The 16,623-nt window shown below is 42.2% G+C and overlaps 2 protein-coding genes and 1 non-coding gene across 5 annotated transcripts in view; all 3 read right to left on the bottom strand.

The window, feature by feature from the left end:
* SLC9B2 (solute carrier family 9 member B2) overlaps positions 1–7,912 on the bottom strand; it is a 59,748-nt gene extending 51,836 nt beyond the window's left edge. For 2 of the 3 annotated variants that reach the window (XM_066280642.1, XM_066280640.1), the window contains exon 1: positions 7,773–7,912. The gene's annotated coding sequence lies outside the window, so the exon portion shown is untranslated. Of the gene's footprint in view, positions 1–6,915; positions 7,061–7,772 lie in introns of those variants that run through there. The other variant, XM_066280641.1, reaches the window with a different exon arrangement.
* Positions 7,913–8,738: 826 nt separating this feature from the next.
* BDH2 (3-hydroxybutyrate dehydrogenase 2) overlaps positions 8,739–16,623 on the bottom strand; it is a 28,497-nt gene continuing 20,612 nt past the window's right edge. The window contains exons 8-10 of the mRNA XM_066232622.1: positions 14,182–14,240; positions 13,534–13,626; positions 8,739–9,648 (exon numbers count right to left, since the gene is read on the bottom strand). Coding sequence (XP_066088719.1) covers positions 9,595–9,648; positions 13,534–13,626; positions 14,182–14,240 — 206 coding nt within the window. The 3' untranslated portion in view covers positions 8,739–9,594. The remainder of the gene's footprint in view (positions 9,649–13,533; positions 13,627–14,181; positions 14,241–16,623) is intronic.
* TRNAD-GUC (transfer RNA aspartic acid (anticodon GUC)) lies at positions 10,927–11,002 on the bottom strand. The gene has a single exon. It is a non-coding gene; the product is annotated as a tRNA-Asp (tRNA).

Genomic DNA, 16,623 nt, shown 5'->3' with positions numbered 1-16,623 from the left:
AAGGCACCATGAGAAACAATCAATGGACAATTAAAGTGCTGCCAACTATAAGTTGATGTTTCTCTTCTTTCCTTTCTCTCTCTCTCTCTCTCTCTCTCTCTCTCTCTCTCTCTCTCTCTCTCTCTAAAAAAAGAATCCCCAAAATGAGTTACCTCTAGGTAAGAAAGGACTCAATACTTCCATACTGGTTTCTTTTCTTTCTAATCTTTCTCCTCATACAGGGCAAATGTATTTAATTGTAAGTTTAAAATATTATTTCTTTGCCTACTAAATTCAGAATCTCCAGATACTGAATCTCCCCAAATGGGGCAGACAAAGATTTAGTGCTTAAATGCCGCCGCTCTGGTATGGCAGTGCGACCCTTCGCCACTCCCAGGGATAAATCATGACTGGTCCATATCAGTCTTTGTAATACCATTCCTCTTTGCCAGCTGTTCGTTTAAGGCTAAGCATGATTCAGCTCTTGCAAGGCTATTTTCCTTCCTAATAAAAAGAGGCAAAGGGAAAATTCTCTCCTCTTTATGTCTTTAAAGCCCTTGTGTTTGGGGGGAGCTGGGGGATGTGTGGAGCTGTAGATGGGGATTGTGTTTCTTGGACCTCTAGAACCATCATTTACTCATGAAGAAAAAGTCAAAATTAGCTCATAGAAAGCAACCTAGATCCTGATAGCAATAGGCTACTGAACAAACCCTGGATCCACTTACTTTCAGACATGTTGTTGCATGAGAAAAGTAAACTTGTATTTTTAAAGCAATTTTGGCCAAATATCCTGTTACTTGCTGCCAAAAGCAGCTTAACCAACACAACAGGTCAACAGGTGATTTTGAAGCACAGCCAGAACTCTGCGAAGATACGATGAGGAGTGATGACAAGGAAACTCTGGCTTACCAGTTCCCCTACCTATCTGACATGGTGCAAAATCTTCATAGAATATGAACAGTCAGAACACTACCTTTGTTCTGATAACTCTCAAAAAAGTCCAGAAAATAACATTTTATTGCCAAAGTTTTTTTTTAAAGATTTTATTTATTCATTATAGAGAGGGGGGAGAGAGAAAGAGAGAGAGAGAGAGAGAGAGAGAGAGAGAGAGAGAGAGAAGGAGGGAGGAGCAGGAAGCATCAATTCCCATATGTGCCTTGACCAGGCAAGCCCAGGGTTTTGAACCGGCAACCTCAGCGTTTCCAGGTTGACGCTTTATCCACTGCTCCACCACAGGTCATTGCCAAAGGTTTTAGTGTCATACTTTAGTCAAAATAGATTATATAGATGGTAAAGTTACATAATTTATTTCCCTTATCCTTGAAGTTCAGTTGTAATATTTAAATACTGAATGAAAAAAAAAGTTGAGCTTCTAGGCATTTGATTATTTCCCAAATTTCTTCTTTTAAAAAAAAATTAAGTGAGAGGAGGGGAGGCAGAGACTGACCCCTGCTAGCACCCCTACCAGGACCCACCTGGCAAGCCCCCTACAGAGCGATGCTCTGCCCATCTGGGGCATTGCTCTGAAACTGAGCTTTTTCTTAGCACCTGAAGCGGAGGCCATGGAGCCATCCTCAGCGCCTGGGGCCAACTCACTCCAATAAAGCCATGGATGAGGAAGGAGAAGAGAGAGAGAAAGTGAGGAGGGAGGGATGGAGAAGCAGATGGGTGCTTCTCCTGTGTGCCCTGACCTGGAATTGAATACAGGACATCCACACGTGGGCCGACACTCTACCACTGAGCCAACCGGTCAGGGCCTATTTTCCAAATTTCTACTCAAGTAACAAAGAAAACAAAAACAAAACACTATTACCAACGCTGCCTATAGTTTCATTTTTTGCTTTCTCTATTAGGTAAAATTGTACTAGTCATTCAAGATCTAATTCAGGTCCTGGTCAGTTGGCTCAGTGGTAGAGCATCACCCCAGCGTGTGGAAGTCCTGGGTTCGATTCCTGGTCAGGGCACACAGAAGGAGCAACCATCTGTTTCTCTACCCCCCTTCCCCTTCTCTCTCTCTTTTCCCCTCCAGCAGCCATGGCTCAAATGGTTTGAGCAAGTTGGCCCCTGGCACTGAAGATGGCTCCTTGACTAAGGCACTAGAATAACTTGGTTGCCAAGCAACTGAGCAGTGTCCCAGACAGGCAGAGTATCTCCCAGTAGGGGGCTTGCCGGGTGGATTCCAGGCATGTGGGAGTCTGTCTCTCTACCTCCCTGCCTCTCACCTAATTAAAAAAAAAAATCTAATTCAAATGTCATCTTCTCAATTAGTATTTCCTAACTCAATGATAACTCTGTCCTTCCTTTTTTCTGAGGACTCATTCATTCATTCATTCAACAAACCTCTATTAACTTCTTGCCAAGTTCTAGCCCTTGTGCTGAAATTCAAAAGTGATGGCTTGCCGTCTAGTCAGAGAATAGTAGATGATTCCTCAACCAACCATAATGATATGTGGTAATTTTCAATTTTAGGCACATGAGATAGCAACCACACCCCTTCACAATCAGTAAAGTTCATCACTTTCCCTGGGTTTTTATGGTACATAAGGCACAAGGGATACAAATATAACTGAGATGCAGTCTCTCTTCTTTAAGAGAGTGAGAGAGACTGACATGTCTTCACCAAACTAGTTCCTCTGCTGCCTGGGCACACAAGTAGCTGACACTTCTCAGCATCCCTTGAAGTTCAGTGTGGCATGTGAGTGACGTCTGGCCAGTAGGACATGGGCATAAATAATGTACGCTACTTCCACTCCTCACCTGTAAGAAACCTCTCATGCAATCCTCCACATACCTTCTCTTTTCCTGACATTTCCTGGAAACTAAGGATTCTAAGGTCGTAGGGGATGGCAAAGCCCTAAAATATACATCGAACTTGGGTTCCTGCATCACTGAATAGAAGGCCACCAGGTGAACACCATTACGAGTGAGAAACAGGCTTTACCTGAGAGAGAAATAAGCTTCCACTGTATTGTTATGGAGATTTTGGAGTTCACCTGCTATAGCGGCTAGCATTACCTTCAGGTAATGTAATTATGAGGTGAGAAGTGTAGGCATGGAGTTAAACTAGGGAGAGGAGGTATTGCCTTGCTTGACTGGGGTCAAGAGATACTTGAATAAAACCTTGAAAGATGACTTATTCTTGTAAATAAAATCAAGACCGTTATAGGCAGAGGCACCATATGATGAAAAGATGAGAGGCGAAAGGAAAGTGCATATAGGAACTTCTGTGCATGGCTATATTAATTACAGTATCATGTTCAAGATGTGGAGTAGTGAGAGGATAATTGAGCGAAAACTCTTGAGTGTAAATCCTGTGATAATGCCTCGTATCCTTAAACGATCCATTTTGGCCAAGTTAACCAGACTGAATAAGTTTCTTCATCTGTGCAGTGCTGATAAAGCCTGTGTCACAGATAATCTTAAAGCAGTACTAGGTACTGTAAGGTCGGTGGATAGAGGGATGGTGACGTAGGAACTCAGACCTGTCCACTTTGGCTAGGACCGCCCACAATCAAGCCCGCCAAAGGAAGCTTCCCAGGAACCATTTGGAAAGAAGCGATTGTCTGCCAGCCAGTGAAATTTCACCATGTCATAGTAGCGCCACTTCCCTAGAGGGATCCTTTAAATATCTGCCACGCGGTTTAATCTTTGCAACTTCCCTAGCCTCCATCTTGCACCTCCATTTCTCTCTTTCTTTCCTCCGGGCCAGGGAACCTTGCCGGGCGGGATGTGCGCTCTGTACTCAATAAAGCCGTTTATTATTTCACACTTTGCGGCTCCGGCCCTCTTCCTTCCTTCTTGGCAGGGAAAAATACCTTACAGGTACATTATCAGAGTCTCCATGGAGTCTTCCCATGGCTTATTCTTCCTTGTACTATAAGCTTTTCCTTGAGAATGCACATACTGTACTGAACAGCACAGATAAGGGACACTGGTAAATTCAAACCTTCTACTTCTTTATATAAACCACATAAAAATAAATTTAAAAAGTGGATTTCTAGAAAGGCAAAGAGCTTTTATTATATTGACAAGATATACTTAATAACTTTATAAGGCTGTTAAAAACTCTTTAGAACTCGTCAGAAGTGTGCTTTCCTTAACATGTATGACATGCAATGACAAAATACTGAGAACACCCCCCTCATTACACAAATGCAAAGGTAGCTCCATTTCCCCTATACTATGCTCCTAGACTTTGTATGAAACAGATAGGAACCCTTTTACACAGAGGAAAAATCTGTTTTATCATTGGGATCTGTGCGCTGACCAAAGAGTCAGTGGCCTATCCATTATAAGCAGGACTAGTAAATAATTGGTCATAAACCAGATATTCAACAATCAGTGGCAGGACATTTTCTGTGAATGTTTTATGCAAAGTAATGTTTTATATTAAACTTGTAGAGCAAGAGCTTCAGAGATAATCTAGTCTATAGGTAACAACTCAAATGTCTTCAGAGCCAAACTCAAACATGGGGTCTGTGGCAACTGGAGGAGGCGCAGCCCAACTGAAGGCATTCAAGTCACTGCCAGCCTCTGGATATAACCTCCTGCTTTCATTTCTCACCTACAGAAGCTGAAGATATCAGGTGTAGGTGACTCTTACAGCAAACATCTTAATCAGTCAGGGAAAACAGAAAACCAAAGCCACTCCAGGTATTTTAAGCAGAAAGCAATTTTTTTTTTTTTTACAGGGAATTAAATGAACTGTTTAACTGTTAAATGAACTGTTGATGGCCCTGGCTGGTTTCTCAGTGGTACAGTGTCAGCCCAGCGTGTGGATGTCCTGAGTTTGATTACCAGTCAGGGTACACAGGAGAAGTGACAATCTGTTTCTCCCCCCTCCCCCTCTCCCTTCTCTCTGTCTCTCTCTTCTCCTCCTGCAACCAAGGCTCCATTGGAGCAAGTTGGCCTGGGTGCTAAGGACGGCTCCATGGCTTCGCCTCAGGAGCTAAAATGGTTCAAATTGCAACAGAGCAAAGGCTCCAGATGGACAGAGCATCGTCCCTTAATGGGCTTGCTGGGTGGATCCCAGTCAGGCATATGCAGGATTCTGTCTCTCTGCCTCCCTGCTTCTCACTTAAGAAAAATACTAAAAATAAATAAGTAAATAAATAAATAAATAAATAAGCAAGCAAGCAAGCAAATAAATAAATAAATAAAACTGTTAAAGGGGCTAAAAGTACAGGGTCTAGGCTGGGCCTCCAGGAATGGCATCTAGAATATTAGTAACAGAACAATCAAAGGGTGTACTATTTTTGAACAATCAGGAGGTCTCACAGGGACTATGGAATATAAGAACACCACTTGTAGCTGTGACCCCGAGAAGCTGAGACCTGGAAGCTGCCTGGACAGGGAGCACAGAAGACGTTCACTGCCTCCCTCAGCAGCTGCCTCTTGCTCACTACAGAGCTGGTGAATCAACCCAACAATGCTGAGCTGGGCCGCACCTGTGCTATAAGTCTTTGCCAACACTCACAGTTCTGGAGACTGGAGACTGTCATCTCCCGGATCTTCCTTAACAGAAAACAGCCAAAAATAGCAAGGAGATGACCTATGCTTCACCCCTGCTCTGAAATCTCAGGCAAGTCATCTCTTTGCCAAACCCTAATTTTACATTCAGAACTCTAGCTAAAAGGGAGTACAGGAAACGTTCTTGCTTTCCAGTTTCTCCTGCACAAGAAGGCATACTAGAAGCAGGTAGGAATGGACTTGAGCACCAAACTTCCCTATACAGCACAGCACAACTTTTAGTGTCCACCCCAGCACTCAGACCTACATTACTGACTTTTCCCCACTTACTCTATAATGCCTTCTATGGAAATCCTAAAAAATAACAATTAAAAAAAGGCAAAAACCTTAGTCAATAGGTTATAATTCTAAACATCTTAATAGGCTAGAAAATATGTAAGTCACTTTGCTCGTGTCATTAATTACCATGAATCACACTACCTAATGATTTGTTGGGTATATTCTGATTCTTTGGATTTATTTTGAATTGCTGCAAGGCAGAAGCTGTATTTGATTCATAATTGTGTCTACTGTCACCATTGCTTGTTCCAGAGAAGACACACAGGTATTTGCTAAATTGAAATCTACTGCTCACAAAAATTAGGGGATATTTCAAAATGAATATGAAGCAATTAAAAAAAGTATTTGATTTTTTTATTAAACATCAGAAAAGCAAACAGGTCAAAGAAAGTTGTTAGATTATGCAAATGAGATGCAAACTTAATTATTGTGATTGAGTAGTAGCAAGTGACATATCATATCAAATGCTTCTTTTTTTATCGCTTCATATTCATTTTGAAATATCCCCTAATTTCTGTGAGCTATATTTCACTCTTGACTTGGAGAGAAACAGCCAGAATTGCATGAGCACTGCGTAGCAGCAATGTCAGGTGGAAGACCCATTACAGAGAAGGAGTAGGGAAACGGGGTAAGTCTTTCAGGGAAAACAGTGGTTGACCTGGCTAAGAAAGGTCTCCATCCAGGTGCTGTCAATTTTTTGACTGGAGACTTAAGGAAATGGTATCTCTCTGGTATTAATCTTTTCGGGCCAGAAATCTCACCCGAGTCTAGGTTGAGATAAAAGATAACAAGCTGATGCCTGTTATCAGCTTGTAAAAGAAGCCTCAGACAACTCTACCTGCGCTTTGAGCAGGTGGTTTTACTCTACAGTCAGTAGGATCTGATGGTTCTTAGCACCTCGCGGTGCTAATCAACCCCACAGTAGCAACATCCCTCTGGCTGATTTCAGAACAAAAACAAAAACAAACGAGAAACCGAGCCCAACTAACACAACAGTAAACCCAGGCTCCACTCGGTGTCCAACCAGAAACGGCTGGGCGCTCGCTCCCCGTGTCCGGCCTCGCAAGGCCGACCAGGTTGCCTCGGCGTGCGCGGGTTTTTTGAACCTTCCTGTTCGGGGGTACTCACCTCGCGGGCTCAGGCTCAGGCACCTGGTCTGCCTGGTGACTAGATGGGCTGAAAAGGTCTGCGAGGGAGCCTTGGCCATACGCGGCGCTCTGGGCCTCCGGAGCGCGCATCGCCGCAGGCGGAGCCCGATGCAGCCGTCGGGGCTCGGGGCGCGCCGGCTGCCTGCGGCTCCGCCTTTCCGCACGCCACCTCCCCCCTCCTCCGCCGACCGAGCGGAGTAGCCGGGGGCTGGCCGGGCGGCGCCCGGCGGACTGAATACGGAGTCCGCTTCCCGGGACCTCCGAGTTTCCCAGTGCGTGTCAGTCGTTTGCTCCAGCCGGGCGGGCGGCCTGCTCAGCCCCGGTGCCTGGACGAACGCGTCCCGCCGGAAAGCTCCCCGGAAAGGTCTCCGCTGGAGCGCAGAGCCCGGCGCAGAGCGCTGCCCGGCGGCGCAGATACCCCGGGCGAGGATGCGCAGCGCTGGCTCTTCCGGAGCCAGGAGTGCAGGCCGGGCAGCCGTGGCTGGTTTATCATTGCCTAAACTAGCCAACATATTCTGGATTTTGACGCCACCTTTTAGTTGTACTTTGAAAAAAGACTTCTGTTTGATGGAAAAAACAAGATTCTTTCTTCTGGTGACCAATTAAGTGGGATAAAAGACTTGTTCTTTCCTCTTGTATCGCTTCTTTAATACGTGCCCTTCTTGTGTTAGGTTTAACCTTTCCTTCAGTAGTTTGCTTCTTTTTCCTTTAAATCTCCTTCCATTTCCCTGTCTTCCTTTCCTCTGTATTTTGCCCCTTCAACTAAAGTGTGTGCAAATACCTGCATGTCCCTTTTGGGGTAATTTTCATTTCCTTCTGAAATAAAAAATTTCTTACCTGTTTTTTGCTCCTTTATGTAAGTCCCAATTATAATCACCTCTTTTCAAGCAAGAGGGGCAACGTCCAGTGAATGCCTCCACCAGACAGAAACCACCATTCTTGTCTCTCAGGTACTCCTTTGTGGAAAGAATGGATGAACCTATGTTCCGTCCAATAAACTTTCTCAGAGCACTTCCTCTAATAAAGCTTGCTAAAGTTTCTAGTGACATCCAGCTTCCTCTTACCATAGGAATGAAACATTTTTCCTTTTCTTAGTCATAAGATCTTAACTGATACATCACTCAATTGGATTAGCATGACTGGAGAACTTTGAACTATTGAACTAGATTTTACTTTGCTGTTATTGTTTATAATATTTTACAGTTTATAGTTAGCTCTAAGATAACTATGAGAGAGCATCTGTTAAAGTTAGAATGCATTTTGTAGAGTCATCACATATTTATTGAGAATTTATTTGTTATAGCTATTCATACACACGTGTACTTCCTCACTGCAGAAAGTACTTCATAACATACTCAGAAACTTTAGTGTTCCATATGTCACTTGATAAGAAGTTATAGCATTTTGGTTATGATGCACCCAAAAGAAATGCAGGTCATTGGGCCAACTCCTTAATTTCACAAACCAGAAAACATAAATTCAAGATAATTTGAGTGACTTGGTCTAGGTCACAAACCAAGCTATCTGTAATCCAGTAGTGGAACATCTGGTTCAGAACCCCAAAGTGAATCTTATAATCAATGGACTCTTTGGGAATGCTAGCCAAACTATCTTTTACTGTTAATTTTAACTCACTTTTATCAACTGCAAAATATTCTTCCTCACCCATAAAATGCTGTTAATTGTCCATTCCATTATTTTCCTGGTTATTATTAAGGTTCTAATAGAAAGGCTAAATATAACTGCTCATTTGTTGAGAATTATGTGCATTTGGTCTTCTGAAGTAGTGAAAAATAAAAAAAATAAAACCCTTATAGAATTACCATCCATGAATTTACTTAAACTTTTTCTTGAAAATTTTATTTTCTTCTTTATTTATTCCGCTACATGATTCATTAATATTTATTTATCCAAAGACTATTTCTAAATTTCATGTTCTCTTGTCTGTTATCCTGAAATTTGTTGGGAAAAAAAATCTATATTTAATCTAAGAAATAGTCCCCAAACTGACAAGACTGCCTAGTTTTTTAAAGTCTATTATTTTAATAAAGATTTGTTTACTTAGACTAAGAAGCTAAATAATAAGAAAATGGTACTGAATTATAAGTGATGGCATTCATTAAGTATAAATATCTGATGATTTTTTTTTTTATGTAACATAGCAGCAATGTAGTTCTGACTAAAGTCCTTTTAATGTAAGTTATTGAAGCCTAACTCATACTTCTGGTATTCATTAATTAAGGTATAGGATTTTAAAATTAATACCCATATACAGACCAATGCAGAACTATACAAACATATTTGAATATTGAGAAATAGAGGTAAAATTGAAATTAATACCTTTTTTCTTACAAAAACAACCTCCTTTTTTTCATACTCACATTTTCTTTAGATGCTAACAAATAGAAGTTTATTTTAAAAACTGTTCATTTTCAGTGAGTTCATTATGTTTTATATCATCTACAAAGATTGTACAAGAAGAGATTAGAAACAAATTAATGTATTTTAAGAACCAGACTTGTGAACCACGACATCACTGAACAGGGCTTGTTTTCATTACTATGCCATTAATAAGAAAGACGTGCTGGGTGAGTTTGCTTCACAACCAGATTGACTGTGGACAAGAAGGGCCAGCCTGCCCAGCAAGGAGATCCTGAAATCACAAGCTCCAGCCTCCATCGATGATGACAGGATTGCCTGTTACATAGGCAGACTGCAGTGATAAACAAGGAGACAGACAATTAACCAAGGTTTAACACAGGTTGTTTCTTCAATTCTTCTATGAATGAGATAGCTAAACAATTTACTATCATGGTAATGGGAAAACTCACTTAACAGAGAATTTGTGAAAATCTGAATTGAATTTTGGATGATTTAAAATTGCCAAGTATTCTTATGGTCTGGCCTCTGGCTAGTGTGTTAGCACATGTTATATTCTAAACAAGTTCTCTTAGGTGTTTGGCCTCAGAATCAGAAAACTAAGAAGTTAGGTGACATATAGTCATTCCCCAAATTAGGAAAAAATGTAGGCTAGAATAGTACATTTTCATTTTTAAACTCAGAACTATTCTAAACCAGCTCAATTTTGTGACCTAATGAACTTTTTAAATATAATCAAGTGTGTTGGTCATAAAGTGGCCATGTCAGTTATCAAACAATTTATTTTCCTCTTTTTCCAAGTGAGAGGAGGGGAGATAGACAGATTCCTGCATACACCCCAACTGAGATTCATCTACAAACCGCTCTCTAGGGCTGCTTTGCCCATCTAGGCTATGCTGGCAACTGAGCTATTTATAGCACCTGAGGTGGTGGCTCCACCATGCCATCCACAGTACCCAGGGCCAATGCACTCGATTCAATTGAGCCATGGCTGCAGGAGTGGAAGAGCAAGATAGAGAAGGGAGAGGGGGAGGTGTTGAAAAGCAGATAGTCACTTCTCCTGTGTGCCCTGACTGGGAATTGGACCTGAGACATGCACATGCCAAGCTGATGCTCTACCACTGAGCCAACCAGACAGGGCCACAATTAAAAAAAAAAAAAAAAAAAAAAAAAAAAAAAATATATATATATATATATATATATATATTTGATCAATATGTGTAGGCAATTCCAGGAACTAAAGCACACTAAATGTATTTTAAAAAAATTTGTAGGAAAATTATTATTATAATCTATTAAACTATAAAATTTTATACTAGTTCTTTTTTTTTTCTTCCTGAAGTTGGAAATGGGGAGGCAGTCAGACAGACTTCCGCATGCACCCGACTGGGATCCACCTGGCATGCCCACCAGGGGGCGACGTTCTGCCCATCTGGGGCGTTGCTCTGTTGCAACCAGAGCCATTCTAGCGCCTGAGGCAGAGGCCATGGAGCCATCCTCAGCGCCTAGGCCAACTTTGTTCTACTGGAGCCTTGGCTGCGGGAGGGGAAGAGAGAGACAGAGAGGAAGGAGAGGGGGAGGGGTGGAGAAGCAGATGGGTGCCTCTCCTGTGTGCCCTGGCTGGGAATCGAACCCAGGACTCCTGCACGACAGGCTGACGCTCTACCACTGAGCCAACTGGCCAGGGCCTTATACTAGTTTTAGATACAAATCTGTGCTAAACTAAAGGACTTAAAACAAACAATTATTCTTTCTACAAAATTTTTCATTTTCCAAGGATTAAAGCCATGATTCCTTGTGGTAGAGGTTTAAAAATCTCATAACTTAAACATTTATAATAAAGATTCAAATTTGTGTTCTTAGTTTTAAGTTTATCTAAAGCAGCAGTTCTCAACCTGTGGGTCGTGACCCCAGCGGGGGTCGAACGACCAAAACACAGGGGTGGCCTAAAGCCATTTCCTAAAGCCATGTTCCTGCTGGGGTTGCGACCCACAGGTTGAGAACCACTGATCTAAAGCCTGAGATGATGGAAGAGGGAGGAAGGAAAGACATAATATGAGTACAGAAATTTTTAGTTTATTCTACAAAAACTGATTATATAATGTAGATAAACTATGGGGGTTACTAATCACTTTAACAAAAAATGACTCCAAATCTTCCAAGTATTTTTATAAGGCAAGCTCTCTGTTATATATATGGACTCCTCTGGGCCCCTTTAAAAGGCCATAGTTTCTTTGTTGCACATTTCAAACCAGAACATTTCCTAATATTTGGCAACCTCAGCTCCAGATAAACAAGGGCAACTTAACTAATCATCTGTACCCCCAAATTAAATGAGCTCTTTTGAAGGTACGCACTCAGATCACAAAGGCCAACATGCTTGCTTCATTAATAATTTGTCTAGAAAGTTCCCCAGCTATTAACTGTTGTTAATAGTTCTGAGACTTAATGACTGGTCTGTCACTAAAACATTTCAAGTCCTGTATTTGTCACATTCACCAACCACCTGCTGTGCAGCAAGTTCCTGTAAAGAGGAAACAATTAGTAATACACCGCCTCACTCCTGCCTACTCACTTCCCTTCCCTTGTCTCTTTTCATACATGGTGGTTCCTTGGTCATTCAAAGGAATATTCCTTAGAACATTCAAAGACAAAAGAGAGAGGGATGTTCTTGTGCTCTATACCAGTGGTCCCCAACCCCCGGGCCACAGACCGGTACCAGTCCATAGGCCATTTGGTACCGGTCTGCAGAGAAAGAATAAATAACTTACATTATTTCCGTTTTATTTATATTTAAGTCTGAACGATGTTTTATTTTTAAAAAATGACCAGATTCCCTCTGTTACATCCATCTAAGACACTCTTGACGCTTGTCTCAGTCACGTGATACATTTATCCATCCCAACCTAAAGGCCGGTCCATGAAAATATTTTCTGACATTAAACCGGTCCATGGCCCAAAAAAGGTTATGGACCGCTGCTCCACACCTTATAAATATAGTTTCTGCTTTTGCAGGAGTATGCCATTTAAAAATATAGACTAGCTGTTAAAGAAGAAACTTGTTCCTAAATAGATGCAAAGTGTAGACAGAATTGGGAATTTCTACACATGACTTCATAGAAAAAGAAAGCCAATGGGAGTTTCTTAAACAAGGCACCAGTAAAACTAAAAACACCAGATGCCAATTTTGTGTTTTCTAGGCACAATAAATCTGGTTAACCCTCTCCCCATTTCTTTTCTTTCTTTCTTTTAAAAAAAATAGAGAGAGAGAGATGAGAAGCATCAACTCATAGTTGCAGCACTTCAGTTGTTATTTCATTGCTTCTCATACGTGCTTTGACGGTGGTGCTCTAGCCAAGCCAGTGAACCTTTGCTCGAACCAGCAACCTTGGGCTCAAGCCAGTGACCTTGGGATTTCAGCCAGCACCCTTTGAGCTCAAGCCAGCAACCTTTGGGCTCAAGTCAGTGACCATGAGATCATGCTGATGATCCCACACCCAAGCCAGCAACCCCGTGCTTAAGCTAGTGAGCCTGCTCTCAAGCCAGATGAGCCCACGCTCAAGCCAGTGACCTTGGGGTTTTGAACTTTGGGCCTCAGCATCCCAGGTCGATGCTCTATTCACTGTGCCACCACCAGTCAGGCAAACTTCTCCCCATTTCACCTGAAGCTATCATAATTTCGGTGGCTTATTTGTTTGACTTACACTTAACCAGGTTTTCCCAACCTCAATTGAAAAAATATATATATTGATTGATTTTAGAGATGGGTGGGGGGAAGACAGAGAAAAAGAGAGAGAGGATTGATTTGTTGTTCTACTTATTTACTCATTCATTGGTTGATTCCTGTATGTGCCTTGACTGGGGATTGAACCTATAATCTTGGTGTGTCAGAATGACACTATAACCAACTGAGCTACCAGGACTCTCCAGATACAATTTTTGAAAGCAACTGTCTCTTAAAAAAATTGAGCAATTTTTTCCCCACTCCTCTGTTTCACTTGCTGCAAGATTTAGTGACATTTAAAGTTGAAGAAAAGTTGGCAGCTCAGATCAAAGTGGCCTCTCTTTGAGCAAATTAAATCAGAATGGATCCCTATCTAGTAACCACAGCACCTTTGCATATATATGCCAATACTCTCTATGAGGACATGTTTTTGTTAAGCAAATGTGGCCAAATATGAATGAGGATGATGAACTCCCTGAGAAGAGCAGTGCTTACCTCATCAGAAGCCAAATACACACACAGCAGAGCTATTTCTTCTGCAGTTGCAAATCTTCCAGTCTTCTGTCTTTTCAGAAAGTTGCTCAGTGCCTATGACCAGAAACAGACATCAGTGATCTAAGCTGACGTAGAACTCACCTGAAATTCCTTCTGGGGCTCAAAGGCAAGATGAATCTACAGAGATACTACTGGCTTGCAGCCTTAATCATGCATGATACTTAATATGTGAGAATATTGTTAATTGGGGACAATGCAGACCAAGCAGGGCTATGGTGACTTCCTAGCTACTCAAACTATTTTATACTAAAACCTACAGACACTGTGACAGATCAGAAAGTTAATATTAAAGAAAGAGGGTTATTTTTAAGTTGCATTAAAATACACCTAATGTAAAATTTACCGTCTTAATTATTTTTAAGTGTACAGTTCAGTAGTGTGAAGTACATTCACACTGTTGTGCAACCAATCTCCAGAACTCTTTTCATCTTGCAAAACTGAAACTCTGGCCCCGTTAAACAACAACTCCGCATTCCCACACCCTCAGCCCCTGGCAACTTTCTGTCATTATAAATCTGTCCACTGTAGGTAAGGAAGGGGGCATTTTCTAACCAGAAGACTTAAACACATTTAAAAGAGTAGCTATACCTCTTCAGGATTTGGTCTGGCTTGAATTCTTTCTTGCAGAGATGGGGTATCAACTGTCCCTAAAACAAAGAAGGACATTCAGCTTGGTTACTTTAAGTGAAAAAAGAAATTGACAATTAAACTTCTTTTCCACATGATATGACAATCAGTGAAATCCTCCTCCATGACTTAGAATGACAATTTTACCTTAACCTGCCTGATCATTTATGTAATAGGCTTATAATTTTAATAACATTTCTATGACTTTTTAAAACACAGACTATAGTTCTTTGTGACACTAGGCAGGGACTCTGGGTTTATCTCCCAGTATTTCCTATGTATTTTAGTCATGTTACACTAACATGGTACTTTAAGGATTTTAAGCACTTTTACATGTATTATCTCAATTAATCCTTACAACCATCCCTAGATGTAGATATAATCACAGAAGTATTTTACCAGTACAAGTGTCCAGACTGCCTCAATGCTCTCAAACCCACTCTTGCTGTCAAATTCATTCTGGGGATTCTGAGGGACAACTCCATGACTGTCACAGTCCTCTGTAACGTAAGTGGTCCTAAATTTCTCTTATTATTTGGCCAATTCTCATTGGTTCCAAATTCCTAGTTTTAAGGACTGACTCATGGTTCTCATAAAAAAAATGTGATTTGAAATTATTTCACTTATAAAAACATAAATGACTAAAATCTTTTAAATCCCACTTAGTTCAAGTTCCTACAGAGTAAGTTTTCCAGACATTTTTGTTCGCTTATATAGTATGTAAATTCTCTTTAGAGGACTGCACTGACTAACACTACTCTCAGAATCGCAAGATCTTTATAAGGGCATAAGAAGTGATTTTACAATCATCTCCTCAGCTTCATCTTTATTTTATTATTATTTTTTTGTGTGTGTGTTTTTCTGAAGCTGGAAATGGGGAGACAGTCAGACAGACTCCCGCATGCGCCCGACCGCGATCCACCCGGCACGCCCACAGGGGTGACGCTCTGCCCCTCTGGGGTGTCGCTCTGCCGCGACCAGAGCCACTCTAGCGCCTGGGGCAGAGGCCAAGGAGCCATCCCCAGCGCCCGGGGCCATCTTTGCTCCAGTGGAGCCTCTGCTGCGGGAGGGGAAGAGAGAGACAGAGAGGAAGGAGGGGGGGGGGGTGGAGAAGCAAATGGGCACTTCTCCTATGTGCCCTGGCCGGGAATCAAACCCGCGTCCCCCGCACTCCAGGCCAACGCTCTACCGCTGAGCCAACCGGCCAGGGCCCAGCTTCATCTTTAGACCATGCTTCTGAGAATGCCATAGATTTGATGTCTGCTTGGAAACCATTTCTTAATTTTATCATCATTTGCCATTTCTCTGGAGAGGCTGAGAATCTTCAGAATCAGCAAATCCTGGCTACTTTTAGTTTAACCCTTTGAGTAGTGTGAACATGCATATATGTCCTCTATGTCCTCACTCAAAGGGTTAACAAAAAACTCACTACTTAAAGGGTTAACAGCCCTTTCTTTTTTTTCTTTTTTCTTTTTTTTTTTTTGTATTTTTCTGAAGCTGGAAACGGGGAGAGACAGTCAGACAGACTCCCGCATGCCCCGACCGGGATCCACCCGGCACGCCCACCAGGGGGCGACGCTCTGCCCACCAGGGGGCGATGCTCTGCCCCTCTGGGACGTCGCTCTGCTGCGACCAGAGCCACTCCAGCGCCTGGGGCAGAGGCCAAGGAGCCATCCCCAGTGCCCGGGCCATCCTTGCTCCAATGGAGCCTTGCTGCGGGAGGGGAAGAGAGAGACAGAGAGGAAGGAGAGGGGGAGGGGTGGAGAAGCAGATGGGCGCTTCTCCTGTGTGCCCTGGCTGGGAATCGAACCCGGGATTTCTGCACGCCAGGCCGATGCTCTACCACTGAGCCAACCGGCCAGGGCAACAGCCCTTTCTATAGCTTCTCTCTTTCCCCACATTTTACTGAAAGCAAACAGCACTTTCGAACACTCTGGGTGGAAACTGCCTTAGCTAGGTCACTCAGTTCATTAGGAATGTTTTCTACCTTCCATGTTACTTCAGGGAATAGTGCTGATAAACTTTCCGAGTCCACACAACAAAGATTCCCTTCTATCAGTTTCTGATAGAATTTTCCTCCCTTCCCTCATCAACAGCCTCCTTCAAGTACAACATTCTACCAACAGTGTGTTCAAGGCATCTAAAACTTTCACTTAAGGGTTTAAGCAAAAAAACAAAAACAAACAACAATAACAGGAAACAGTCATAACATTCATAGACACGGACAACAGTTGGTGATTACCAGAGAGGAAGGGGGGAGGGAGAAGAGGGTAAAAGGAGGATAAATGGTGACGGAAGGAGACTTGCCTTGGGGTGGTGAACATGCAATACAGTGTGCAGATGATGTGTTATAGAACTGTACACCTGAATCCTATAGAATTTTATTAACCAATGTCACCCCAA

Source organism: Saccopteryx bilineata, chromosome 5 (genome assembly GCF_036850765.1).
Source record: "Saccopteryx bilineata isolate mSacBil1 chromosome 5, mSacBil1_pri_phased_curated, whole genome shotgun sequence".
NCBI classification, from domain to species: Eukaryota; Metazoa; Chordata; class Mammalia; order Chiroptera; family Emballonuridae; genus Saccopteryx; species Saccopteryx bilineata.
This window is presented reverse-complemented; position numbering and strand designations above follow the sequence as displayed.